The sequence below is a fragment of the Palaemon carinicauda genome, chromosome 1, assembly GCF_036898095.1.
Source record: "Palaemon carinicauda isolate YSFRI2023 chromosome 1, ASM3689809v2, whole genome shotgun sequence".
In the NCBI taxonomy this organism is placed as follows: domain Eukaryota; kingdom Metazoa; phylum Arthropoda; class Malacostraca; order Decapoda; family Palaemonidae; genus Palaemon; species Palaemon carinicauda.
The window spans coordinates 2,213,264-2,240,502 of record NC_090725.1 but is presented as its reverse complement, the minus strand read 5'-3'; the positions used below and the strand labels follow the sequence as shown (position 1 = coordinate 2,240,502).

The 27,239-nt window shown below is 49.4% G+C and overlaps 1 protein-coding gene across 1 annotated transcript in view; it reads right to left on the bottom strand.

The window, feature by feature from the left end:
- Positions 1 to 27,239, bottom strand: part of LOC137646433 (U6 snRNA-associated Sm-like protein LSm4) — a 58,723-nt gene that overhangs the window by 14,761 nt on the left and 16,723 nt on the right. Inside the window, exon 2 of the mRNA XM_068379535.1 lies at positions 18,249 to 18,389. Coding sequence (XP_068235636.1) covers positions 18,249 to 18,389 — 141 coding nt within the window. The remainder of the gene's footprint in view (positions 1 to 18,248; positions 18,390 to 27,239) is intronic.

Below are 27,239 nucleotides of genomic sequence, written 5' to 3'. Positions count from 1 at the left end.
TTTGACCAGATGAGCAGGTCCCTTGCGATCTCGTACAACGTCAGTGAGTGGGTACCTCCTTGTTTGGAGATGTACGCCAAGGCCGTGGTGTTGTCCGAGTTAACTTCCACCACTTTGCCTCGAAGGAGAGACTTGAAGCTTTTCAAGGCCAGATGTACTGCCAACAGCTCCTTGCAGTTGATATGCATGCTCCTCTGACTCGAGTTCCACAGTCCTGAGCATTCCCGACCGTCTAGTGTCGCGCCCCAGCCCACGTCCGATGCGTCCGAGAAGAGAACGTGGTTGGGAGTCTGAACAGCCAGGGGAAGACCCTCTCTTAGGTTGATATTGTCCTTCCACCAAGTCAGACAAGACTTTATCTTTTCGGAAACCGGGATCGAGACCGCTTCTAGCGTCTTGTCCTTTTTCCAGTGAAAAGCTAGATGGTATGAAGAGGACGGAGGTGTAGCCTTCCTAGTGACACAAATTGTTCCACGGATGACAGCGTCCCTACCAGACTCAACCACAGCCTGACTGAGCAGCGTTCCTTCTTCAGCATCTTCTGGATGGATAGCAGGGCTTGATCTATTCTGGGGGCTGATCTTCTTGTTGTTCAGCAACGTCCTCATCAGAGGGTTCCTCACCGAAAACTGATGAGGAAACGGCAACGGAGTGGGCAACGTCTGGCTCGCTGTAGTCCGGTCGCACTGGTGCATGCGTGACGGAGCCGGACGCAACATCATGGAACTGCTGCACAGTCTGTGAACTGTCAACAACCATGGGTGCGCGAGGAAGCACAGCGTCAACCCGAGACTGTCTAGACCGTCTGGGTTGTGCAGTCAACACCCTACCGGGTTGCTGAGGTTGACGCACAGCGTCAAAACAAGTCACCTCTGCTGGTTGTTGAACGTCCTGAACGTCAACAACCACCTCCGAGCGTCGCTTAACGACAACGTGCGGCTGGCAACCAACACTGGGACGCATCGGTGGAGGAACCACCTCAACTGGCAGACGCGAGTAGGTTACCTCAGCGTCAACAGGGCGCACAACCGACCGGTTGGAAGGTTGTTGGCCAGAAGGTTCGGTAGCAACCTTCTCCGCATTAAAGTCCTCTATCAAGGACGCAAGCTTGGACTGCATGTCTTGCAGCAAAGCCCATTTAGGGTCTACGGGAGCAGGTGCGGCAACAGACGGGGTTAGCGACTGAGGCGGTACCGCTTTCCATCCCTGAAAGCCTTGTTTATGCATGACATAATTGTACAGCAAAACTTCAAAGGCTCGAAAACAGCTGTGAAGTTGACCTGTAAACAACTTGGAGCGTCTCCTGGCCAGGCGCCAGGGAGAGTCTACGAGATTTGAGAAGTCTATCTGGGCAGAGGCATGAACTCCCAAGCCGAGAACTTCTCTCGTGTCATATCAGACTCTCGCTCTATAAGCCAGTTTAAAAGAAGGGAAAGCAAAGGCTGTATCCCCCAAACTCCTCCTGGTGAAAAACCAGTCGCCTAGCCAACGTAAAGCCCTCTAGGAGAGCGAGAGAGCACTAGCTTAAAAACAACGGCTTCGAAGTAGCTAGGCCTAGTGTAAGCTCTGACGTTTAGGCGAACGAGGAGCAGCAGTTACAAAAAGATCCGGACAAAGATCCTTAAAAAAAAATCATCATGATTTAATTAAAGTCCATAGGGGGCTAAGCAGCTTTAGGCTCCTCTCCATCTGACAGAGTCCTCAAGGGAATATCAGTAGGAGGGGGAACAGCAACTTCCTCATCTACAGGAACCTTGTCCGATAAAAGCTGAGTCTCAAGCAAGGGAGAGACCTACCGTGGTGGCAATGCTTTACAAGCAGAGTCCACACTCACTGGTGCATTAGTAGCGGACCAGAACGCAACGTCATGTAACTGCTTGACAGTCTGTGAACTGTCAACAACTGAACTGTCAACCACAACAGGTGCGTGAGGATGCACAGCGTCCACTCGAGACTGCTTTGACTGCCTAGACTGAGCAGTCAAAACAACTCTAGAATGCGGAGGTTGACGCACAGCGTCAAAACAAGTCAACTCCGATTGTTAGTGAACGTCTTGAACGTCAACAGGAGCATCAGCAAGTGGCCTAACGTCCAAATGCGGCTGAAAAACCACACGAGACCGCATCGAGTGTGGTTCTAAACAACCTGACTGACGTGACTTAGCTACGCCAACGTCAACAGTAAGCACAAGGGAACGTTAGGTTGGCTGAAAGCCAGGATATCGATGAGATAAACGGCTAGACTCAACGGACTAATCGGCAGAATAGTCTTCCATAAGGGAGGCAAGCATATTCTGCATGTCTTGCCATACAACCCATTAAGGATCAACGGAAATGGTTGTGGTAAGAGACGAGGGTAACATCTGTGACCGCAACACTTTGCCAACAAAAAAGACTCTCGGAGTCTGTGTTACGCTTTTGTTAGGCGGCGAGCAGTTATCCGATGACTGCATAGGGTCAGAGCTGTCCTAATGGCTGTAACCAGGACGCTGGACCTGTCCTGAAAGGACTGACTTTCGCTTAAGGGCTTCGAAACCTTGTGACAGGTTTCTTATGCGAAAAGCCTTAGGATGACGAGGAGATTTTGTCTGTCGAGCAACAGAGTTGCAGCTATATATTCACCGGCTAAGTTAAATATTTAAAAAGACAAATTTGGAAATAATTTGTATTTTTCCCAAATATAAAAACCTGGTGCTCTTTACAGAGATATATTCCGGCAACGGCTGAAATCAGCCGTTAAGATTTTTATGAGGAGTAATTACCCTCTGCTAGTTAGTGGCTAAAATCTGCCCTTAACCGACTGCTACTTGTCCTACAAGGGAGCTAGGGTGTTAATGACCACATTTTGTAGCCACCACAGAACTTAAGGTAAAAGTATCGAGGTTCCTGTGGGTTGTCTTTTAGGTATTGAGCCATGAACGTGGTTTGCCATTTCCACACAACCTATTGCAGTACCTGCATTACAGAAAATTTCTTCTTAATGCCAGGATCGTGTTGATGACCCTGATGTCGTGAGTTTGATTTTTACAACCAGAAGGTAAGGAGTCTGGTTGTATGGCTCTCTCGATTACCTGTCTGATCCAGGAAGAAATGGAGTTCTTGGTGACCTTCCTTTTTACTGTCCCTGAGCTTACAAAGAGCCTGCTGATCTAAGGGCGGGTTCTGGCAGCTCTTCAAGATATTTCCTCAGCGCCCTTATTGGTCAGATGAACAGCTGATATAGATCATCTGTTACAGACCGTAGAGTATCCAGAAGGACCCAAACCTAGGATCCGCTACAGCCGGATTTTGAGTCTTAGCCAACTCAGGGACCAAACTGAGTGTCACCTCTCCTTATCAACTTGAATGCCTGCTGCCAAAGGAAAGACCATGTAGTTTGCCAATTCTCTTTGCAGAGGCCAGTGCTAGCAAGAAAATCGTCTTCAGTGTCAAGTCACAAAGTGGTTCGTAGGGTGCTCCTTTCAGACTGAGGGCGGGTGCGTTGAAAGTTACGTTTGAGAGGCAATTGCATCGAGGAGGCAATGTTAACTCAAGTCCAGTTTAAAAGGAAGGCTTGTGACATTAAGCAGAGTTTTTCCTTCCCGAGGTAGAACAGAAACTCCGCTATCGTTGGCATTTGAGGCACTGAATGGAGCGATACCGGTCCATGAGACCAACCACAAAAGATAGACCTCTTTCCCTGATATACGACAGCAGAGGACTCCCGGAAGTATCCTGCCATTCTCTTGAGAACTGTTCTCGAAAAGCCTCTCTTTCCAAGGAGTTTCTGGATAACCTCCAAGCATAAAGATAAGATAGGTTCGCTTGATGGTAAATTTTCACATGTAGTTGTCTGAGTGGATCAGGAAGAGGAGAGAGTTCCCTTGGTGCCTTTGTGAGCAGCTTTAGAAGATCCGAGAACCATTCTGCATGTTGCCACAGCGGAGCTACTAGGGTCATCCAGAGGTCTTGAGATGCCCTGACCTAAATAAGCAGAAGAGGGGAATGCAAAGACGTCCAGCCAGTCCCACTGATGCCGAAAGGCGTCCTGCAAGACCAACAGTGGGTCTGGTACCGGGAAGCAGTACACCATTATCTTCTGGTTCAGGGACACTGCAAACAGGTCGATTGTCAGCAAACCCAACAAAATCAAAACTTTGTTGGGTATCCATTGTTTCAAAGACCATTCGGACCCTAATATCCAAGTCCTCCTACTCAGATTGTCCGCTAGCACATTCTTCTTGCGCGGGATGAACAGGGCTGAGAGGGCTACTTAGTTGTCTTACGTCCATCTAAGGATTTCTACAGCTAGCAAGCAAAGGTGCAGTAAAAAAGTACCTCCTTGCTTGTTTATGAGTGACACTACCGTGGTGATGTCACTCATCAGCACTACTGAGTGCCATGAAAGGAACTGATGGAATTACTTGAGGACCAGAAAGGCTGCCCTCATTTCCAGGTTTATGTGATACTGCCGTTTGGCATTGGACCAGTCCAAATGCTATGAGGTGCAACATGTGAACCCCACCCTTCTTTTGAAGCATCTATGAAGAACAATAATTCCTGAGGAGGGGAGAGAAGCTCTACTCCCCTGAGCAGACTGGTGTCTGATACCCACAAACTCAGGTCTCCCATTTACTCTTACCCTACCGACACAAAGATGTTCGTAGGGTCTCGGTGCTGAGACCAAAAGGTCTTCACCTGCCATTGCAGAGAGCAGATGGAAGGGCAACCATTGGGATCCAGCTTCTCCAAGGAGGTTAGGTGCCCCAGAAGCCTCTGCCACATAAATGCTAAAAAGGCATTCTGCGAAAGAAACGGGTGCACCAACCGCTTCATTCTCTCAACTCATTAATTTGTTGTGAAGACTTTGCCTAGTTTGATCATGATCCTCAGTCCTAAATATATCATTACCTGTGTGGGTTGCTGGGACTATTTCTCGTAATTTACCACAATCCCAAGATCCTTGCGAAAGGCGAGAGGCCTGTCTCAATGGAGGAAGAGGGTCTCCCTTGAGTCTGCTAGAATTATCCAATCTTCTAGATAACAAAGCAAACAAATGTCGTTCTTGAGGGCCTAGGTGGACACTAGGGTGAAGATCTAAGTGAACACCTGAGGTGCTGTGGACAGGCCGAAGCACAGCACCTTGAACTGGTATATCTTTCTGCTTAGTGTGAATCTTAAGTACTTCCTTGAGGGAGGATGAATGGGGATCTAGAAGTACGCATCATTCTATTCTATTTACCAAGGCACTTACCACAATTTTGGGGGGTAGCCGACATCAAACTAATGAATAAAAGGTGACCCTTCCTCTCTCTGCTCCTCCCAGCCTGACAAGGGATTCAGCAGAGTTTGGCTGGTACTGCTAGGGTACCACAGTTCACCCTCCCAGGTTATCCCCCACAGATGAAGTTTCATACGCTGAATCCCCTACCACTCCTACCTCCGTGGTCACCAGGGCACCGCAGGAAGCAGCAGGCCCTACCGGAACTGCATCACAATCACTCCCCATTCATTCCTATTTCTAACGCACACTCTTGCCCCTCTCACATCTATCCTCCTATCACCAAGAGTTTTCTTCACCCCATCCATCCATACAAACCTTGGCCTTCCTCTTGTACTTTTCCCGTCAACTCTTGCATTCATCACCTTCTATAGCAGACAGCCACAGCCACTTACCATTCTCTCACCAAAGCCAAACCACCTCAACACATTCATATCCAATCTAGCTGCTAGGGTTCCTAACCCTATCTAATCGAGATACACCAGCCATACGCCCCAGACACTTCATCTCAAACTCATTTAACTTCTGTCTCTCCGTCACTCATTCCCCACAACTCCGATCTATACATCACAGTTGGTACAATTACTTTCTCATACAGAACTCTCTTTACATTCATGCCTAACCCTCTATTCTTTACGATTCCCTTCACTGACCCCACCCCCCTTTGCATCCTTCATTCACTCTCTGACGTACATCTGCTTCCACTCCACCATTTGCTGCAACAACAGACCCCAAGTACTTAAACTGATCTACTTCCTCAAGTAACTCCCCATTCAACATGACATTCAACATCGCACCACCTTCCCTTCTCGTGCATCTCATAACCTTACTCTTACCTACATCAACTATCAACTTCCTTCTCTCATACCGTTCCAAACTCTGTCATTAATCGACCAAGCTTCTCTTCCGAGTCTGCAACCAGTACAGCATCCACAAACAACTGATTTACCTCCCACTCACGATCACTCTCGTCTATCAGTTTCAATCCTCGACCAAGCACTCGAGCTTTCACCTCTCTCATCACTCCATCAAGAAACAAGTTGAACAACCATGGCAACATCACACATCCCTGTCTCAGCCCCACTCTCACTGGAAACCACTCACTCACTTTATTCCCTATCCTAACACAAGCTTTACAACCTTTGTAGAAACTTTTCAGTGCTTGCAACAACCTTCCACCAATTCCATATAACTTCATCACATTCCACATCGGTTCCCTATCAACTCTATCATACGCTTTCTCCAAATCTATAAAGGCAACATACATCTCCTTGCCTTTTGCTAAATATTTCTCGCATATCTGCCTAACAGTAAAAATCTGATTCATACATCCCCTACCTCTTCTAAAACTACCCTATTGCATTCCCTAATCCTATTAGTCAGTACTCTACCATACACTTCTCCAACCACACTCAACAAACTAATACCCCTTGAATTACAACACTCAAGCACATCTCACTTACCCTTACTCATCCTTGAGTTCAAACAAAATCATGAAGTCCTCTGGTCTGATGGCCTGTCTGACTGTTTGGGCCACCTCCATCTTCAATGGAGTCTGTTGGACAAGCTCGTTCAAACCTGATGTCAAATGACTGATCTCTCTCCTCCAGACACCATTTTTTACAAGAAATAACCAACTGTAGAAGCCCAAAGAGCCTGTTTCTTTGCGAATCCCTTTGCGTAGGAACCTGTCATTGTTGGATGGAGGGTCAGTGGAGGGCAAGAGCATGTGAGTGGGACAATGTATCCTCCTCGAAGTACAAAGACTGACCAAGGCCAGCCGCATGGAGCATCCACCTCTGCCAACTGCTCTGCAGACATCCCCAACCGGTGGACTGGTCGGGGAAATGCCCTCCCTAGCAGAAATGTCCAAGTTCTCCCCTCTTGCTACCTCTGCACTTGGATCGAAAGGGATGCTTAGTACCATGAGGTTATGCTGCCTGACTCAGTGGCTGCACAGACTTTTTGGCACCCTAGCACTTCACCGCAGACAATCTCTGTGATGGTGGTACCGCAGAGTAAGGGCATGAAGTCATAGCCCTATGGAGAAGAGAGTCCTGGCTGGCCATCTTCCATCTGTCTGCTACCACGTCAATGTCCTCTACGTTAGAAAGGGAGGGACCGTCCATCGAAGCGTTGCGTAAATTCATCATCACCTCTCTCCTTGGCACTTGCCTCCGGAGTACATCAAAGCATTGCATAACTTCATCACCTCTCTCCTTGGCACCTGCCTCTGTTATTTCAAGATAACCGCATTGAGCCTTCTCAAAATCCAGTTGACCCACTGGTTAATGATGCTGTGTGTCAGGAACTCCGGTGTTCTTGCTCCCAACAAAAGGAAGGCTGACATTAGCCTCCCTCTTTTGGGTCATCTTCATTCTTGATAAGATAGCCCACAGACTCAAACCAGTAGACAAACCAAGAAACGGATTGCAAAGCACACTTAGCAACCAGATCCATGTTGGTTGCGTCTGCCTCAGAGAAGTTCACCAGCAAATTCATCAGCTTGTCCAGGGATGAATTCTGCATCAGAACCAGAATCACCAGACCCAAGGGTAGTAGAAATTGGTCGTCCTCCACACTCATACTATTTCCTCTGACATACGTACACCAAAGGAAGAAAACGAGACGAATTCACAGACCACAGGGACTGTGATGCTGCTGCCACCTGGGCGTAAGCCCTCTTCTTCGCTTGACCCCCCCTTGACGATGGCAAAGCTACCCTGGTCTTGGCGGGACTTGGAGTGTTGCAAAAGATGTCTAGGACTGTGTCCTTGCCCTACGCTAGAACTTAACTTGGCTCCTCCAAATAAATTGATCTTATGAATGAAAAATAAGAATAGCAGAAAGACGTGATCTGCGTCTTTCTGTTCCAAGGAGATCTTCGGGCTGGAAGACTCAGGCAGCACACGATCCAGTATTCCGAACAGTCATCGAATGGTTTCTTGTCCTCTGAGCTACCACCCATAACAGCCCAGGGAGGGTCTAGGATGTCAACAATAGTCCATCTTACAGAGGAATGAGCCCTCGAAGGGATACCGCTGTGTTCTGGTCTTTCTGGAACTGACATTGGAGCCGACTGACCCTCCCCTTGCACTGGTCGCTCGGACCTCCAGCACCAGTTCCTGGGAATAGTCTTCGTGTCCTTCCTCTTTCACAGATAGATGTTAACGTCGGCTGAGAGAGAAGAACTCTCCTTCTTCTGTATCTCCTTCGACCATGCAACTTTGGAGACAGTGAGACGAGTCTCAGCTGCAGCAGTGTAAGGCTAATGTCAAACTACATCTATAGGCGAAAGCCTACAGTTGTCCGTAAACAGAACCTCCCTAGGAGATCTTGTTCCTCTGCTGGTTCAAGGGTTAACCAAGTCCCCCCCCCCCCCCCCCCCCCCCGAGAGGAGTTCCTGCCCTATGGTCCAGTATCCTCCTCTGTGGGATGATGGGAATCACACCAGCTTCTCCTTAATAGGGTCCTGGCCTATCGAAGTGGCATGGGTACCCAGATACTTCTGGTACCTCGAGAACTTCTGAGGAGAAGGAACTCTGAGAGCGGCACGAGAAGAAACCTACACAGCCTCCACTCCCCTTAGAGGAACTCGATACTACCAGTGGGATGGTCGAAGTATCTGGAGGTGGTAACGATGGAGGAGGCTAGGCCGCCTGCTTCACTGCCTGGACAAGGTCCAGGAACCATGGAGCATCCTTACTAAACGGAACTGTTTGCAAAGGGGCACGTCGAATGTTTCCTCAACTTCGGTGTAGAGTCAAGGAAAGGTAGAGCACGAGAGAATGTCAATTCCTGCCATTCCCTCTGCTCAGCTTCCCTAGGGAAGTGAGTGCCTTCAAGGTGACTACTACCCTGAACTGTCTGAGGATGGATAGTTTCCTTACCCTGTTCACAATGAACTGAAGACTGACGACAAGGTGAATGCAGGCAAGGCAAAGGCTGATGTGGAGCGCTAGAGTGTGCACCCTCATCAGCGCATAGAGGTAATGTGCAGTCTACCTGTGCTCGCCCAGCCTCTGTGCGCAAGCAAAATAGAGCTCACCTGAGCATGCGTAATCAACAACTCTAGCGCTCGCGAGTCCAGGTGGGAAGGATCGTCCAAGCGAAGAGTGCATAGTAGAGGTAGCGCATGCTCCCGCATCAGGCAGCAGAGTTCGCCTGCCCACCTCGATAGGTGGTTGGGTGCGCAACAGTACTCAAGACTGCCTGACTGAGGTTAGCGTGCTCCCCAACTAGCGCGTCATGGTGAGAAACTCTCCTGCTCTTCCTATCCTTCGAAAGGGAAAGGCAAGCTGCCTTCCTATCCTGCGAGGGAGAGGACGGACTGTGAGCTGTTCAACACTTGTGTGCAAGCTGAGAAGCAGGTTCTATCTCGTGAGAAGTAGAAGTTAAGGTCACAAGTTCCTGAAAACCTGGTCTTGGATGGCGGAGAACGCTGTGTGCGCGACGGACACGACGAGTAGGGAGAAGGATCCAAGCAATCTCTTAACTCTGTCATTGTCCAGCTCCAAAAAGCTATGCTACGATGAACTGGAGCAGGGCATGGATGAATCTAAAGCCCTTCGGTGGAATCTCCAAGTTGGGGAGACCACTCAGGGAAGGGCTCCTCTACCGCGCACGGGAAGGGCGATCAACTCCTGTTGCCACTGGCGGCAGCTCTCCCCGCAAGCAAGAAGATTGGTGACCAGTGGCTGGTGGAGGGTAACGCTCCCTCAGAAGAGGAAGTTGCCGAACACCTAGAGGCGCACCTTCGGACAGCTCACTCTACTTCCCCTCTGGCTGTGCGAACCCTGACAGAGGATCCAAATCTTGAATTGTCCTTAGGATGTAGCCTGAGATAGTCTCAGGGCTCACCATGGAGGAATTCCCTGACACATAACTCCGAAGAGTGCTTGTCAGCAACTGCTCCCGCCCATCCAATGAAGCAGAACGAACGATGGGGCGAGCAGAAGCAGAGGTCAAGACAGCCGGACAGATGAGAGACGCTTTCGGTCTACGATATATGGAGTCTCGAGAGGGAAGATGGTGATCAACCCCGGGTGAGGCTGTTCACTTCCACTGCGTGCCCAACCACAAGGACTCTAGAAAATGACAAATTCGAAGATAATTTGTATTTTTCCTAACCATACAAACCTTAGCTATTTACATTGGGTTTACCTTTTAGCGCAGCTGAAATGGCGAGCCATTAGAATTTAACGAGGGTGTATTACCCCCGCGCTAGTTAGCGGGGGGGTAGGGGAGTGGTAGCTAGCTACCCCTCCCCCCCCCCTCACACACAGGTGAATGCTCACTTTCACTTAGAGGTAGGACTTGTCTTGGGGGACAGGGCTGGCGGGCAAATATGTGTAAATAGCTAAGGTTTGTATGGTTAGGAAAAATACAAATTATCTTCGAATTAGTCATTTGTTCCGTAACCGAAATACAAACCACGCTATTTACATTGGGTGACTTACCCCTTAGGTAGGGTGGAAAGTCCCCAGCCATACTGGCTTTGGCCTTACCCGGGGACTCAGAATCCGAGTGAGTCGCACTCGAGAAAAGGAGTCCCTGCACCTCACAAGTTCCTTGCTCCGCAAGGAACCGTGCGGCCTACATAAGCTTGTGTGTGAAGGAAGAAGTGTGACCCGTCCTAGGCAGTTGACCTGGAGTTCCAGAACGAACTCTGGGTTAGGACGTTCCCAATACCACCTCGTCAGGGTATGGGGGATGCGACAGTATTGACTCAATACTCGGAACACAAGGAAGCATGGTTTACCTGCAGAGGTTCGAGGTCAGCTATGCAGAGACCAGGATGCTGCTTCCCCGTAGAGGGGATGATGAAGAAAGAAATAAGGGCCAGACATACTTCTTTCGTTCATGCAGACTAAAACCTGATAACAATGCCCTCAACCTTCTGCTACCTGTCTAAAAAGGAGCCTGAGGTTAGACCAGCTGTTGTGTAGCCACCACAGAGCGATAGAAAACGTATCGAAACTCCTGTAGGTCACGCCCTGCAGGAAGCGGGCTGCGAAGGTCATTAGACGCTTCCCGACTCCAGCTTGTAGCACCTGCGTCACAGAGTAGTATCACTTGATGGCGAGGGATGTTGCGATGTATCCAACATCATGCTGTAGGGCGACGTGACGGGGGAGGGTCTGGAGACAGGTCGAGATGAAAGTCCTTGAGTCCGATCTGAAGAGGTATACTGGCGACTCTCCCCCGTGTCCTCCTTGTGCTCCCAAATCGGCTGCAACTGAGGACAAACTGCAGCTGTTCCCAAAGCTAACCTCTCGATTCCTTTACTGGCAAGAAAGAGAAGGTTTTGGGATATCAGATACAGAATGGAGACTCGAAATCTTGAAGGAATTGGACCGAAGGGCCGGGACCCCAAGATTCTGAGTCTAGCCAACAACTCAGGAGGGAACCTGAATGTTGCCTCCCCCTCTTCCTTAGAAAAGGGGGAGTCGTACGAGACCAAGAAGATTGCTTACACACTGGCCGCGGCCAGAGTGAGCAGGAGACCCAAGACAGAATACAATAAGAGGCCTGTCGTAAAGGGTCTTGAGAAGATCTCTTAAGGGACTAAAAAGTCCGAGCCATGCTCCAAGTTGGAGGTCTCACTCCGACAAAGGCAGGGACGATCGTAGCTTCGCATGAGCGAGGAAAGATCCAGCGGGCAGGAAAAAGTTATTCCTTTAAGCCTGAAGGTTAGGGAAAGGCTGAGCGACAGGCTTCATTGCCGAGAGCGGAAAGGAGTTTCCTCCCGCCGAAAGGCAATAAGACCGTTATTGCTGGAGAAGAGGCCTCAAGGGAAGAGGTATATCTCCCACGGCACCAACCACCGAAGACTCTTCACTTCGCCTGGAAGACCCCTGCGGATGACTATCGCAGATGACGCGACCTCCGTCCCGCGACTGTAGCGGGTTGTCTCTTCTTGAGGAGGAGGCGTAGTGTCTCCAGGCATGAAGCCGAAGCGATGCCCCGGTTCGTGAAAGATGTTGCAGTGTGGTTGTTTGAGTAGTCTGTGCCGTGGGAGAAGCTCTCCAGGGAGATCCGTCAGGGGAAGCAGAGGGTCCAGAAACCGTTCTGCGCATAGTCCCAGTGGAGCTCTCCCATTGAAAGGTTGACAGACAACCTGGTCTTGTTGAGACCCATTCTCCACAGACAAGAGGGAAGACGCAGGCGTCGAAGTTGTCCCACCATCACCGGAATGCATCTTGCCAGAGTCTCGGGGTCTGAGACTGGGGGGAAGAACAGCGGAAGCTTGAGGTTCCAAGCTGTCGCGATCAGGTCCCCCAGACCAGGACTTGCTGGTTACCCAAGGCCAAAGACCCCCAGGTACTCTCTCTCTACGAGGCTCTGCTCGGATAGTCGGAGAGAACATTCCTCTGCCTGGAATGAGAGAGCCGATGGTGGTATTGAGAGTATCTCAATCATCTCGGGATCTCTACTGCAAGATGTGGAGTTGTGAAAATGCGTCCCCTGCTGGTTGGAACACGCCAGAATCATGAAGTCGATGCGCATGGAGCGACTCGGCAGGAGCTGTAGGATCTGTAGGGGGCCAGACTACGGCCCCTAAGCCTGCCTGAATGATGGAGAGGTATCCTTCAGGTCCTGACCATAGGCCTGGACCGGAACATGCCCCCCCCACCCCCCCACCCCTTTTTTTTGACGAGTCCGAGAACAGCATCAAGAATGTGGGGAAAGGACGAGAATATCCACTCCCATCAAGAGGTTCCATAGTTCAACACCCATTGAAGGTCTAATAGTTCCGCTGGTCCCATAGGGGCCAGGAAGTCCGGTTAATCGTTGCCTGAAACCACCAGAACTTGAATCGGCCCACATGGAACTTATCCTGAGGCGACCGTTCGGAACTATAGACGGGTCAATGAGGAAAGGAGAACTAGGAAACGTTCCAAGGTAGGGCTGAAAGCTCTGCTTGACCGAGAACAGGTACTGCGACTCTCCTCAGCCTTGCCACAGTCAACTGAAGGGAAGGCTCGGAGGAGGTGGAAACAGAATCTGGCGTCCCCAGGTGGTCACCCATCCAAGTACCGACCAGAACCGACGTTACTTAACCTCGCTGGACGGACGAGAAGCGGGATTTCCAACGTGGTAAGGCCGTTGACTCAATATCATGGCCAGATACTCCAGATGTTGAGGTAGAAGAGAGAAGGCTCTTAGCAAAATACCATGAACCCACACTCATGGTAAGCATCCGGAAGCTTGTCCCGGCGCTGAAGAAGGTCGAACCCGAGCCTACCGGAGTTGACCAGCCCTCCAAAAAGCGAAGGAGGTGGAAGCCTGCACCTGAGCGGCCATGAGGAAAGCAGGGAGAGTTCTCAGGGGAAAAAAACCTGCGATGCCACGGCGGGATCGCCACACTGCATCATAAGCAGGAATACCTGCAGTCTAGGCTGAATTCCACGAGCTCCCTGGAAGATGGATGGAATGGGAACTGAAAGTACCCGTCCTTCCGATTCAGGGTTTAAGGAGTCCTGTCGCCTCGTTACCAGTCTGATCGATTCTGCTGTTCTACGCTGGACGAAGTTTGTTCGACAAACTTGATCAGGGCTGAGAGGTCGACTACGGAACTCCCGACTCAGATACTCCCTTACAAGAAAGGATCGACTGAAGAAGCCGGGGGTGAAGCCGTCGATGATCCCATGGAGGACCTTCTCCTAAGGTATGGATCATTCTGCCCAAACGGGCAACTCTTGCCGACCCTATGGCATAGAGGTTCAGAGACAATGAATTCGCTGACAGAGACGGCAGGCGCGATATCCTTGGCTGATCACAGAGATCGTGCGGGAATGGGCATCGGGAAGCTGTCATCCGGATGAGAAACCTTAAGCATCCTCCCAGCGAGATACCTGCAAGGGGGGGATGCCAATCCTAGAGTTCGTGAACTCTGCCGCTCCCTTTAGGACTATGCCCCCCCCCCCCCGGGGGAGCCTCCCGTGCCATCTGTTCCTGACAGGAGGAAACTGCAATTGGACACCTTGTCTCAGTTGTCGTAGCCGATAACTTAGGCTGACGTGGTTGAAAGAAAAAGGCGCTGGAGCCCTGCAGTCTGGAAGAAAGCACCTTGGAGGAGTGAAAACGGAAGTCGATTTCCTCCGCACAGCCGCTGTCTAAGTCCCTGTCCTTGGGCACAAACAAACTCTTCTCAAGGATGGAAGGGTGTCTGAGGTTGTCGACATCCACGGATGAGACACCCGAAAGGAAGCCCTCGGTCAGCGCGTCCAGATGGTCCAACATCGAGCTTGCCCGCAAGTTAGATACTTAACGACGAAACGCCAAGGTGCCTGAGCCCGAGAGGAGGAAAGTACCCATGATCTTCCTGTAGCTCCCTTGAACCAAACCTCGGGCCGTAACCGAGGAGGGAAAGGACCTGGTAAGCCCCCTACACGAGGTGGAGAAGAGGAAGGGGTAAGCAGTCACCCCTTGGCCAATGGAGAAATCTCGAACGGAAAGCCCCCGTCAAAAATCCTTCCAGGGAATGACGGGGAAGGGCTAACCCAGGTTCTGGAAAGAGGAGTGTTGCTCAGACCTCCCTGAAGATTCTTCCTATTCTTGCAAGTGCCATGCTCTGTGTTTACGGGGTGAGGCCGTGTTCTGGAAATACGCTCCAGAAGAACTCGCCAGGGCTGGTCATGCTGCGAAAACCCCAATGGGAATCGTGGTCGCAATTGCCCTGGAGCTCGCGCGATGGTAAATCAATGATTTGCGCGTGGGCGAACGTGGAAACGCCCATGCGCGGTCATGCAGGAACGCAAACGAAGGTGAGCGAAGGAGCACAGAAGGAGGGCGAGCGTGGTAGGAAGGGCGAGAGCTGGTGGTCAGCGAGCGATAACCCATAGACGAGCAATGGACACTGCAAGAATTAAGCCGACGTTCGTGCGAAGAAACACTGTAGGTTCGTGCGACGGAACACCGTCGGTTCGCGTGACGGAACACCGTCATTTCGCGCGCAACGGAAACCATCCGTTCGCGCGATGGAATACCGTTGGTAACATTGGAGAGCATGTGCGCGGAAGCGCGGGCGAGTGGGCGCGAGGGTGGGCAGGTGAATGAGCGCGTGTCCGAGGCGGCGAACGCAAGCGCTGGCGCGATGGCGAGAAAACGCGCTGCCGCGTGGGTGAGGAAGACCGTTGGCGATGTGGATCAACAGGCGATCGGTGGTGAGCTGGTGAGCGCTGACGCGCAGGTGAGCGGTGGTGCGTTAACAAAACGCTAGCGAGCAGATAAAGAATCGCGCGGGTGCGTAAGCTGATGATCGCTGACGAGCAGAAGGCAACGCGTGGAAGCCTGCGCATAGAAGAGTTCTTGACCCAGACCTGAACCGAAGTTCTAGATCGCGAGGGCGAACGTGGGCGCACAGGGCGCGTAACAGGAACCAACAGGAACAGCAGAGATGATCATCATGAGAGCGCTGGCGAACAGGAGAGTGCTAGCGATCAGGAAGCGCTGAAGAGCAGGAGAGTGCCTGTGCGCTAACACTGAGCAGGAGCAGGAGCGAACACAGCAGAAGGGCGCGCAGGGGAACCCTGACACGCAAGGGAAGAACCCCCGTGGGAGGCAACCCTTTGCCCCAAAGGGATCGTTGTCCGTCGGGAGACAGATGTCCATCGGAAGACCGTTGCCTGTCTGCCGGGAGACTGATGTCCGTTGGAAGACCGTTGTCCGTCGGGAAGACCGTTGCCCGTCAGAAGACGAGATACGAGATCAGGCTGCTGTCCATCTGCACCAGGGCGGAAGATCAAGAAGAAGGAGTTGTAGGCTGCAAACGGAAATTCAAAAAGGCGCCTCTTAGCACCCTTATGGGGGGATGAGAGGCCCTTAGGACGAGGCGGACGGTGAGCCTTACGGCGAATGAGGCCAACAGCAACAGCAGCAGAAAAAACCTCCGAAGAGGAGTCTCTATGAGTGTACTCTCTCGCGAACGAAAGAGAAACACTTCGTAGAAGAGACTGGTCAGCCAGTGACCTAAAAGGAGCAATCCTCCGAAGAGGGGCTCCTGCAGTTGCCCAGCCCCTTGAGCGAAACTGCAGGTGACCGCTCAGCACTAAGAGCATAGTCGCACGAAAAAAAGGCAAGAGAAGAACCCCCCAAAAGGGGAAAAACTCAAGCCTGGACAGGAAAAAAAAACTTCCCTCGGAAGGAAAGTTACCCACCCAAGGAGGCAAGCCTCCTGAGAGTTCTAAAATGAACTGGAGAGTTGTCAATCGTCACGGGAGTACTTCCAGTAGAAGGAGACACGCCCCTGACGAAAATCCAAATTTCCGTTGCCATATTACAGAAATGAAGTAGATCGGTAACTGTAAAAAATAAAACAAAAATCATTAGTACACATTCATTCCCCCGGGAAGACTCCGAAGAGGAATCCCGAGGGAAAGGAATCAAGAATTACACAACAGGCACGTGCCCTCACAACCACTTACACTCACGGAAGGAGAGCTGTAACAAAACAGAATTATAACAATTATAATTATGAAACTATGTAATTATGTAATTAAAAAATGAATGAACACTATAGAAGGAACAAAAACCCCGAAAGGAATCGTTCTACAAGCTGTAAAATTAACAACTACAATTAGATTCATAAACTAATTAAGACAAAACGTACAGCGTAGCAACCCCCCCCCCCCCCACGCAGAAAGGAAGCTACGAGGGGCGTAGTAAAACGTAGTAAAAAGGGTGAACGACCTCGAGAGAGAGAGAGAGAGAAAGACCGAAGTCAAACTCGATCGCAACCCATAAAATTACGCCGTGGTGGCGTAACTGTCGAGGACTCCACGGAGATATCGTACACTACACACACAACTCTGAAAAGGAAACTTACTGATTTCTATACTCAAATATATACACAAACATGAAAACATGTTTACATATATATTGAGTAAAAGAAAAGTAAGCGATTAAGTAAAGACAAAACAAACAATGGCTGCCAAGAGAGGACCAAGACAGAGACGTCTGTCCCAGTTCGAGCCAAAAGTGAAAGTGAGCATTCACCTGTGTGTGAGGGGGGGGAGGGGCAGCTAGCTACCACTCCCCTACCCCCCCGCTAACTAGCGCGGGGGTGATACACCCTCGTTAAATTCTAATGGCTCGCCATTTCAGCTGCGCTAAAAGGTAAACCCAATGTAAATAGCGTGGTTTGTATTTCGGTTACGGAACAACTTTTTTTTACAGAGAGCCCACAAGCCCCAAGGAAGGCCACCATATCAGCAGGATGCGACTCATCCACGACAGTGGCCGGTACTACTTAACTATGGGAAGTAACGGAGGACCAGGAATGTAGGGTTGTCAAACGAGCACCACTCATATTTGACCTATCCCAAGAGGAAGATGTTTGAACAGTCAGAATGGCGAAATTGAGCCAATGGAGTTAGTAGGGGAGGTTTCTCCACTTTCGAGGATGAACCCAAAGGGAAAGAATCCCTTTTAGCCTTCTTCCATCATCTGCTAAACCTCATCTACTGGGAGGACAACCACGCAAGACACTCGTCGCATCAGTCTCCACCACCGATATGAAACAGCAGCACCGGTGCCCTTCAATTCCAGGTAAAATCCAAATGGTTACTGATCCCTATGGGCATAAACACCTGTAAAAGAAAGAAGTAAAGTTTTTAGCTTTTAGGCCAGTTTATTTCGTAGAAAAATTCTTATTTGATTTACAACGTGAAAGTATGACAACATCTATACTCCACCTTGCCAAAATAAAAAGTGACAGTTTGTTGCTATCGCTGGTGTGAGCAAGGAGGGACGGTCTACTAATACTCCGCTAACTATCTGAGGGTAATCACTCCTCGTAAAAAGCTTAACGGCTGGTTCCAGCTATCGCCAAAATATATCTCCACTGTAAAGAACGTAATGGTTTGTATATATTGTTGGAGCAAATATATATCAATGGTAAAAAGCAAAATTATTTGTATTAGGTGTTGGAAAAAGGAATTTTTTCTTACCTCAATATTAACATTGTAAAATGAAATATTACTTACCCTGGAAGTGCAGATGACATCTTTTAAATTAATGTTCATCCAGTTATCGCAAGACACGAGGTTGCCATTGTATGTCTCCCCATTTTTAAGTTCCACCAACATAGGGTGGTTTTGGGCTGTTTTCAGTAGAGATAATGGTAACTGCAAAATAAAAAGGTGATGAATATGCAAAATTTTATGTTTTCAAAGTCAAATCTCTCATTCAACTTATAGTGTTGTATAATGTACCTTATTACCAAGCACATTAAAGTGTACTTAAAGAAAAGTCATCAAAATATCACAATTTTTTTGGTAATTTATATTATTCCTAATTATACAAACCTAAGTCCTTTACTATAGAAGAATGGATAAAAGCAAAACCGGAAGACAGCAGTTAAAAATTAAAACGAAGTGTAACAACCGAGTGGTAATTACTAACTGGTTGCAAGGAGGTTGTCAGCTCACTGACAATTCACTTAGATCGAAGCCTGAGACTTACTCTGGGGCTGGTGATGGCAGACAATTTATGAGTAAAGACGCAGGTTTGTATAATAAGGAAAAATACAAAGTGACTTTAACAATATGACAAATTTTGGAATAATTTGTATTTTTCCTAACAATACGAACCTTGAGCTCTTTATTAGGAAACATACGTTAGGCAAAGCTGGAAGACTAGCCATAAGACTTTTAGCGAGGTGTAACTACCCCACTGCTACTTAGTAGGGGTAGGAGATAGTACCGACTACCCCGCTCACACACACCCAACTGTGTTCTCTAAAACCGGGTAACAGTGCCTTCAACCTTCTGCTACTTGTCCAATAAGGAGCTTGATGTATTATCCAGCTGTTGTGCAGCCACCACAGGACCGATAGAAAACGTATCGAGTCTCCTGTGGGTCACGTCTTGCAGGTAGTAGGATGTGAATGTAGTTTGTCGTTTCCACACCCCAACCTGAAGAACCTGCATCACTGAGAAGTTCCTCTTGAATGCCAGGGACGTAGCTACACCCCTAACATCATGAGCTCTGGGGTGACGAGAAGGAGGAGGGTCTGGATTCAGTGCATGATCTATGACCTTGCAAATCTATGCTGAGATTCTGTTCTTGGTGACCCTCCTCTTGGTCCTTCCTGTGCTAACGAAGAGTGCAGGCACACGAGGATGGGCTGCGGCTGTTCTCCTAAGGTACAGCCTCAAACTCCTCACTGGGCAGAATAAGAGATGATCAGGGTCATCTGTTACAGAACGAAGACTCGAAATCAGGAAAGAGTCGAATTGCAGATCCGCTACTCCCGGGTTCTGAGTCTTAGCAATAAACTCAGGGACGAAGCTGAACGTTACCTCTCCCCATCCCCTTGAATGGGCGATGTCGTATGAGAGACCATGAAGTTCACTGACTCGCTTGGCCGAAGCCAAAGCTAGCGTAATGGTTCATGGGGAGGTCTCTTAAGAGACCTAAGAACTCGAACCAAGTTCCAAGGGGGAGGTCTCACTTCAAAACTGAGAACAGGTAAGTTCATAACTCCGTATGAGCAAGGAAAGTTCTAGCGATGAAGAAATTTTTATTCTGTTCAGTCTAAAGGCGAGGCTTAAGGCTGGCGATAGCCTTTCACCGCCGAGACTGACAGGCGCATTTCTTCCCGCAAATATATGAGGAACTCCGCTATTACTGGAATAGTGGTATCAAGAGGAGAGATACCCCTTCCACAACACCAGCCCCAGAAGACCTTCCACTTTGCCTGGTACACTGCTGCTGATGACTTTCGCAGGTGTCCAGACATCCTGATTACAACTTGTTGCGAAAATTCTCTCTGAGAGAGGAGATGCTGGATAGTCTCCAGGCGTGAAGTCGTAGCGAAGCTACAGCTTTGTGGAATATGTTGGCATGTGGCTGTTTGAGTAGATCATGTCGTGGAGGGAGTTCTCTTGGAGGCTCTGTCAGGACTTTGTTGGCTACTGAATGATCCAAAGACCACTCGGTACTCACTACAGTATCTGATATGTTCTGCTCAAGTTGTCGGCGAGCACATTCCTCTTGCCCGGAATGAAGCGTGCCGATGGTGGTATCGAGTGTGTCTCGGCCCATCTCAGTATCTCCACTGCTAGATGGGATAGGGGCTGCGAAAAAGTACCTCCTTGCTTGTTGATGTAAGCCACTACGTGGTGTTGTCACTCATCACTACCACCAAGTGGCCCACCAGGAACTGTTAAGAGCTGTTGAAGGGCTAGAAAGACTGCCTTCATCTCTAGGAGATTTATGTGGAGGTACTCTTCTGACTCTGACCAGAGGCCTGAGGTCATGTGGTGCAGCACGTGGGCGCCCACCCTTTTTTTTGAAGCGTCCGAAAACAGCATCAAATTCGCGGGTAGGATGAGAAGATCCACTCCCTTTCGTAGATTCTCGTCTGCCACCCACCAGTTCCGCTGATCCTATGGGGATCCGGATGACAGGGGAATCGAGTCTGATTCCACCAGGACTTGAGTCGCCACTGGAGAGATCTCATCCTGAGGCGGCCATTGGGATCTAGACGGGCCAGTGATGAAAGGTAATCGAGGAGACATAACCACGTTTGGGCTGCAAGTTCTTCTCGTCTGAGAAAGGGTCTTGCGACCTTCCTCAGCCTTGTTATTCTGTCGTCTGATGGGAAGGCTTTGTGGAGATTGGTGTCTATTATCATGCCTAGGTATGCTAGTCTCTGCGTAGGAAGCTGGGAGGACTTCTCGAGATTTACCATGATCCCCAGATCTTGGCAAAGTCTCAGAAGTTTGTCTTGATGTCGAAGAAGGGTTGATACCGAGTCTGCTAGGATTAGCCAGTCGTCCAGATAACGAAGGAGACGGACGTCAATCCTGTGTGCCCAAGATGACACTAGGGCAAACACTTTGGTGAAAACTTGAGATGCTGTGGAAAGACCGAAGCACAGCACCTTGAACTGATATATCCTGTTGTCTAGGTTGAATCTCAAGTACTTCCTTGAAACGGATGGACTGGGATCTGGAAGTACGCGTCCTTTAGGTCCGGTGTGCACATGAAGTCCTGTGGTCTTACCGCTAGTCTTACCGTGTCTGCAGTCTCCATGCTGAACGGAGTTAGTTTGACAAACTTGTTCAGGGCTGAGAGGTTGATGACTGGTCTCCAGCCTCCAGACGCCTTTCTTACAAGAAAGAGTCAACTAAAGAAGCCTGGGGATCCGTCTGGATTTCTGCCCGAAGAGCCAGCCCCTTTGCTGATCCCATGACAAAGGAGTCTATAAACACTGGATTTCTGATCAGGGGAGGGATAGATGTTATGAACGGGATGAGATATCCTAGACGAATCACAGAGATTGTCCAGGGTTCAGGCCCGAGTTGCTTCCACCTGTCCGAGCAACTTTGTAGGCATTCCCTACTGGTGAACAACCAGGGGGAGTGCCTATCCTAGCGTTTGCGGCCTTGGCTGCTCCCTCTAGGATATTATGCTCCCCTGGAGGAGTTAGTGCTTTTCCTGTCCTTGAAAGGGCTTCTTAGACACAGTGGTCTTCGCTGCTGTCTTGGTCGTCGTGGTCTTAGCTGGACGGGACTGCTGAGGAGCTGATGGCTTATAGGGCTTGGAAGTCAAAGCCCTATGGAGGAGGGAGTACTGATGAGACTTCCTACATCTCTCAGTGGCATGTTCCACATCCTTATGCTCGAATAGATGGGCTCCCTCTAAAGAGGAATATCTGAGCCTAGCGATCTCGGCATTAGGTACTTGTTGACGGAACCTCTCAGACACCGCGCCCAGACGTTTCAGGATGGTATTCGCCCACAAGTTCGAAACTAGGTGGGCGAGAAACTTGATCGTGCGAGTGCCTGAGAAATGGAAAGTCCCCATTGCTTTCCTGGTACGTTCCTTGGAGAAATCCTCATTCTGTACCAGGATTCCCAAGGTCCCTAACCAGATATCAAGCCATGAAGTAGCTTGCTTGGCGTACTTCGTGACCTTCCCCTGGTTAGAGAGATTCCCTTGTGAGCTCTTCCAGAGAGTGGTGGAGAGGAAGAGCTGGACAAGGCTCCTCCAGAATCTCGAAATACCTCCTTTGTTGGACATGAGGAGGTAGGAGAAGCTCAATGGTAGAGCTGGAACGATGGGACGAGGTATATTCGGTGAGCTGTAGGGTGATCTTAGCCCTGGCACCCTTCAGCCCTTGGGACCAGGGCAGGGCTGCACTGGTCTTTGAAGGTTTCTGGGTGCCAAAGACACGGTCTAAGACCGTGTCCTTGCCCTCCCGTGAGGGTATCTCTGGGTCGGTAAACCCATTGAGAACCCTTATAAGAATCAGAATCTGCCAGAATGCATGTTCTGACTCTTTTTTTTCTCTTCTTCCGACATTGGACTTGCAGCGGTCTCCATCTTCCATCCCCCATAGCTCTTCCCGGGGTGGGTCGCGGACATCCCTAGAGTGACTGGCTGTCTCCGTAGACTTGGTAGTCCTAGAAGAGGACTTTAGCAGTGTCTTGGAGTCTTTGGGCTCCTTCCAAGGAAGGCCGAGATGTCGTGTCCCTCCTGATTTCCATAGGTGGTAGGGAACTCTCCGCATGAGGGGAGGCTTCCTCTGATGGTGGAAGGGAGGAGGTCCTTTCCTCCTCGACTCCCTTGGGAAAGGTGAGGTGGGAGGGTATCCCTAAGAAGATGCAGGAGCTAGCCTTGATGGTCTAACCAGAGTTAGCTTTACCCTCGAGGAAGTGACTGCGTCAGAGACTCCTCTTTTCCTCTTCAGGGGGGAGGAAGAAGTCATGGTTCTTTGCCGAGAGTCTGGAGCTGTAGGCTGCTCCGAAGAGCGGCCAGACAGAGCGGGATTGAAGGCCTGTACTACTGCTCAGACTATAGCACTGAACCATGGCTGTTGACTGACTGATACACCGTCAGACAGATCCCCTGAAGGGAAAGGGACCGAAGGTTCCCTACGAGGAGTCTCTACTGTAGGTGGGTCCGCCTTAAAGGAAGGCAGTTTTGGGATCCTGAACCCTTCTGCAGAGGCCTATTCCCCTTTCCCCGGTAGACACACTGCAAGGCATTTGCGGGGAGGGGAATGATACGATGGTGACCTGTCCGTGTGTTTCTGCTTATTGCGCTAATGTGCCGGTAAGCACTGACACACGCACAGGAGAGTGCTAGCGCGTGCAGGCGAGTGTTGATGCGTGCGTGACCTAGCACGTGCGCGCGGGTGAGATCTGGCACGTAAGAGAGAGTTGGCGAGAGTGCGCAGGCGAGCGTGTAGGCGAGATCTGGCACACAGGAGCGCGCTGGCACGTAGAAGAGAGTTGGCCCATGCACACGGGCGAGTAAGGCGTGTAGGAGAGTGTTGGCGCCCGGGAGATCCCTGGCGCGCAGGTTGTAGCTGACGTCTAGGAGAGCGTTGACGAGCAGGAGACCGAGGTTGCGCGTGTGCAGTTTTGATGGGCTCTGTTGCGCCGGTGATCGTTGGCATGCTGGTAGGCAGTGAGGACGAGCAGGTGAAGTCGCGCGCCGAAGCGTTGTAGAGCGCTGACGAGCAGGCTGGCGCTGATGAGATGTTGGTGAGTGCCAGTGCACTGCAGGGAGCTGGCGATCTGAAGAGTGTTGGAGCCCAGCTGCGCACTTAGGTATGGCCTCAGGAGGCTGTACCGGGAACAGGAACGGCGATGGTGGGTCGGCAGGTCGGATGGCAGGTAGCACAGGAACAGGGATGTGCCCTTTGGAAGGGCGAACATCCACAGATGGAGATCGCGAACGATCCACAGATGGAGATCGCGAACGATCCACAGAAGGGTCCAGGACCGAAGTCGAAGGACTAATAGCAGCGTCGTCGGGTAAAGGTCCAGGAACGGGCGAAGGTTGAGGACCAAGAGATGACCGAAGTGGAGACTCCTCTGCGGGTGACGGCTGCGATGATGAAGCAGAAGTACCAAAGAGGCGCCTTTTCACTAATGGTGAAGGGCGACCTCTAAGGCGAAGCGGCGGGCGAGCTCTGCAATGGAGACGCTCTCTAGGGGCCGTTGGATCAGCAAGCTGGCCATGAGCAGCAGCAGTCCTCCGAAGAGGAGTCTCTATGAGTGAACTCCCGCGAGGGGGAGTAACACTCGCAAGAGAGACAGACATAGGACTAAGTTTCCCTCTCGAAGGACAATCAGGACCGAGGGATACGAAGTCGGCAGCAACAGCTGGAGAGTCTGGAGGGGCAGGGGAGTCGGCAGAGACCACAGAAGACACCTCTGACACGCGACGTCGACGAGAGCCAGAGGATCTACCTCCGAAGTCGATGATGATGCACACTTGCACCCCAGAGGATGAGCTGCAGCAAGGAGTCCTTGGAGGACGGGCCCGGAAGCCCCAAGGACGACCAAACCTGTAATGCAGAAGACATTGACTAGGCCTCACCCGGGGGGAGAGGTGGGGCAGCTTCGCTAAGGAAATCAACACCATCTCAAAAGCACTGAGGTTGGCCCAAATTAAATGGGTCTATGCTACTACTCGATGGTCTCTCGAAAGAGACCAAATGAGTAGGAGCTTCGGAGGAATGTTGGGAGACGGAAGAAGAAGTCTTGGGTTTTCTCCCTTCGAAGGAACAAAATATCCCGCTTAGACTTCTTCTTCCGCCGTCGCCAAAACCTTCCCTACTGGGAGGCAGACCACTCTCGACACTCACTACACTTGTTGAAATCACACCGTTGGCCTCTGCAAGCTGGACATAGGGTGTGCCGGTCAGTCTCCACCGCCGACATATAGCATCCGCAGGGACGACCAACGAGTCAAAGGCAGGTGCGCATGATTGCAGAAATCAACACACAATAACACAAAGTAAAAGCAAAAAAAAGAGAATTAATGCCAGTCCAAATAGTGGCGAAGGATGAGGAACGGCAACATCCGTACACTATCCGAGCCAAAAGCAAAGTGAGCTAAATCACCAGTGTGAGTGGAAGCGGTAGCAAGCTACGCCCCCTAACCCCGCTAACTAGCAGTGTGGGTAGTTAACCCTCGCTAAATTTTAGTGGCTCGTCATTTCAGCTACGCCGAAAGTGTGATACCCCAAATAAATAGCGTAGGTTTGTATTCCAGTTACGGAACAAATCTTGGTTAATTTTTCAACTGCAAGAAATAGACTTGGGAAATAGGTAATATTTTCATAGAATCCCACCCAGCGCTTTTGTTGTTATTAATATTTTTTTCAGTTAAAACAAGTGAAAAAAAAACCCATTCTTACCAATACATTATCGGCACAAATAAGTAACGAGACAAAAAAAAAAATAAACTCGCTTACAGTAAATAAAGATTTATCTTCATAGTGACACAGAGTAGCTCCTGTTACTTGATAAGTTCATTCCTATTCTATTGTCCTCCACCCCTTTGCACACTGATAATTTTCACCCAATTGTGCAGTAGCTCCACCCACTGATTTTGGTTCTCCAATGGAAACAATGTAGTTTCTCTTAATATATTACTATTAGTATTAGATTTTGGCAGGATTTTGACTTGACGATGTGGTTATCCTTGATCTTACTGTATGTGCATAAAAAAAAAATTGTCTTTTTTCTCTCGTTTTGCTTGATCTGTAATACAAATTGGCCAATCAGAATCAAGATACATTATAATCACACCATTTGATTGGTCCCCAGTAGCCCGCTCATTTTCAAATTATAAAGCCTTCCTTGCCTTGGCCTAGGGTGACCGCTTGGCGCTTGACTGGGTCTTTAGTTCAGTTATGGTGACCTTTTGTAAAAGTTGCGAATTTACCCCACACAAAGCTAAAAGACTGTTTTCAACAAATAACGAAGAAACTTTAACATTTTTACGTAATCACGGTGTGCTTCCTTCAGAAATAACTTGCCCTAAGTGTTAGAAAACATGTTCATTGCGGCCTGAAAGTCCTTATTGGCAGTCATGGTAAAGTTAGAAAACCGAAGTAAAAAATTTATCCAGTGTACATTCTCTATGAGTGATTATAGAATACTTTTTGGGTAAGTGTCATTTCAAACCGTGAAAGTTAATCATTTTCGTGAACCTGTGGTTACAGGAAAGTTTTACTCAGATGTTATTAGGAACCTAAATTTGGATCTTGAAAACAGTGTTAATTGGAGGAGCTATTGTTCTGAGGTAACTGAACATTTTGCTGATAAACAGCACCAATTGGAGGGCCAGACATTTTTGTTGAAATAGACAAGTCTAAGTTTAGCAAGTCAAAATACAGATGTGGTCGAGAAATTCCTGGTGTGTAGGTTTTAGATGGAATAGAGCGTGACTCCAAGAGGTTTTTTGCAGTGCCACTAATTGAAACTCCACATGGAGACAGTGCAACATTAATACCTCTTATTCAAAAGTATATACAGCCAGGTAGCATTATAGCCAGTGACGAATGGGGCGCATACAAGAAAAGTAGTGACCCGGGTACTGGCACTGGACTATAAATCATGACCCTCAAAATGTGGAAATCCATACCCAGAACATTAAACCGTTATGGAGGGGCATTGAGTCGTATGTTCTTAAGTCTAGTGTTAAGAGAGAGTACAGTACTATAAGCAACATATCTCTCGCTATATATTTTTTAAATCTATCCCTAACTACAAAGAGTTGCCGCAACAGTTCTTTCATGCTGCCGGAAAATTGTGAACACCATTTGGGCATACAACCCACACAGGACCGAGTGGCTATACCCCTAACCCAGGACCTAGTGGCCTTACCCCACAACCAGTACCTAGTGGCCTTACTGAACACGCAGGACCCAGTGGGGCATCTCAAACTGTCTAGCCAGTTTTTGCTCCCAATGTTGGGCATTCTGACTCTGACTCCAACTATTAACCCTTTTACCCCCAGGCTTTTTTGAAATTTCCAACCCTTAACCCTCAGGGGGTTATGTTTTTCCCAGCACATTTTGCAGTATATTTTTTTTAAATTGCTCTAAAAGCCTTAATTTTTGTCATAGAGAGGTCAGGTTGGTCTCATTCTCTTGGAAAATGCCTGAATTTTTTCAAAATATTATAAAATATATAAAAAAAATATTTCTTATAGCATTTTTTCGC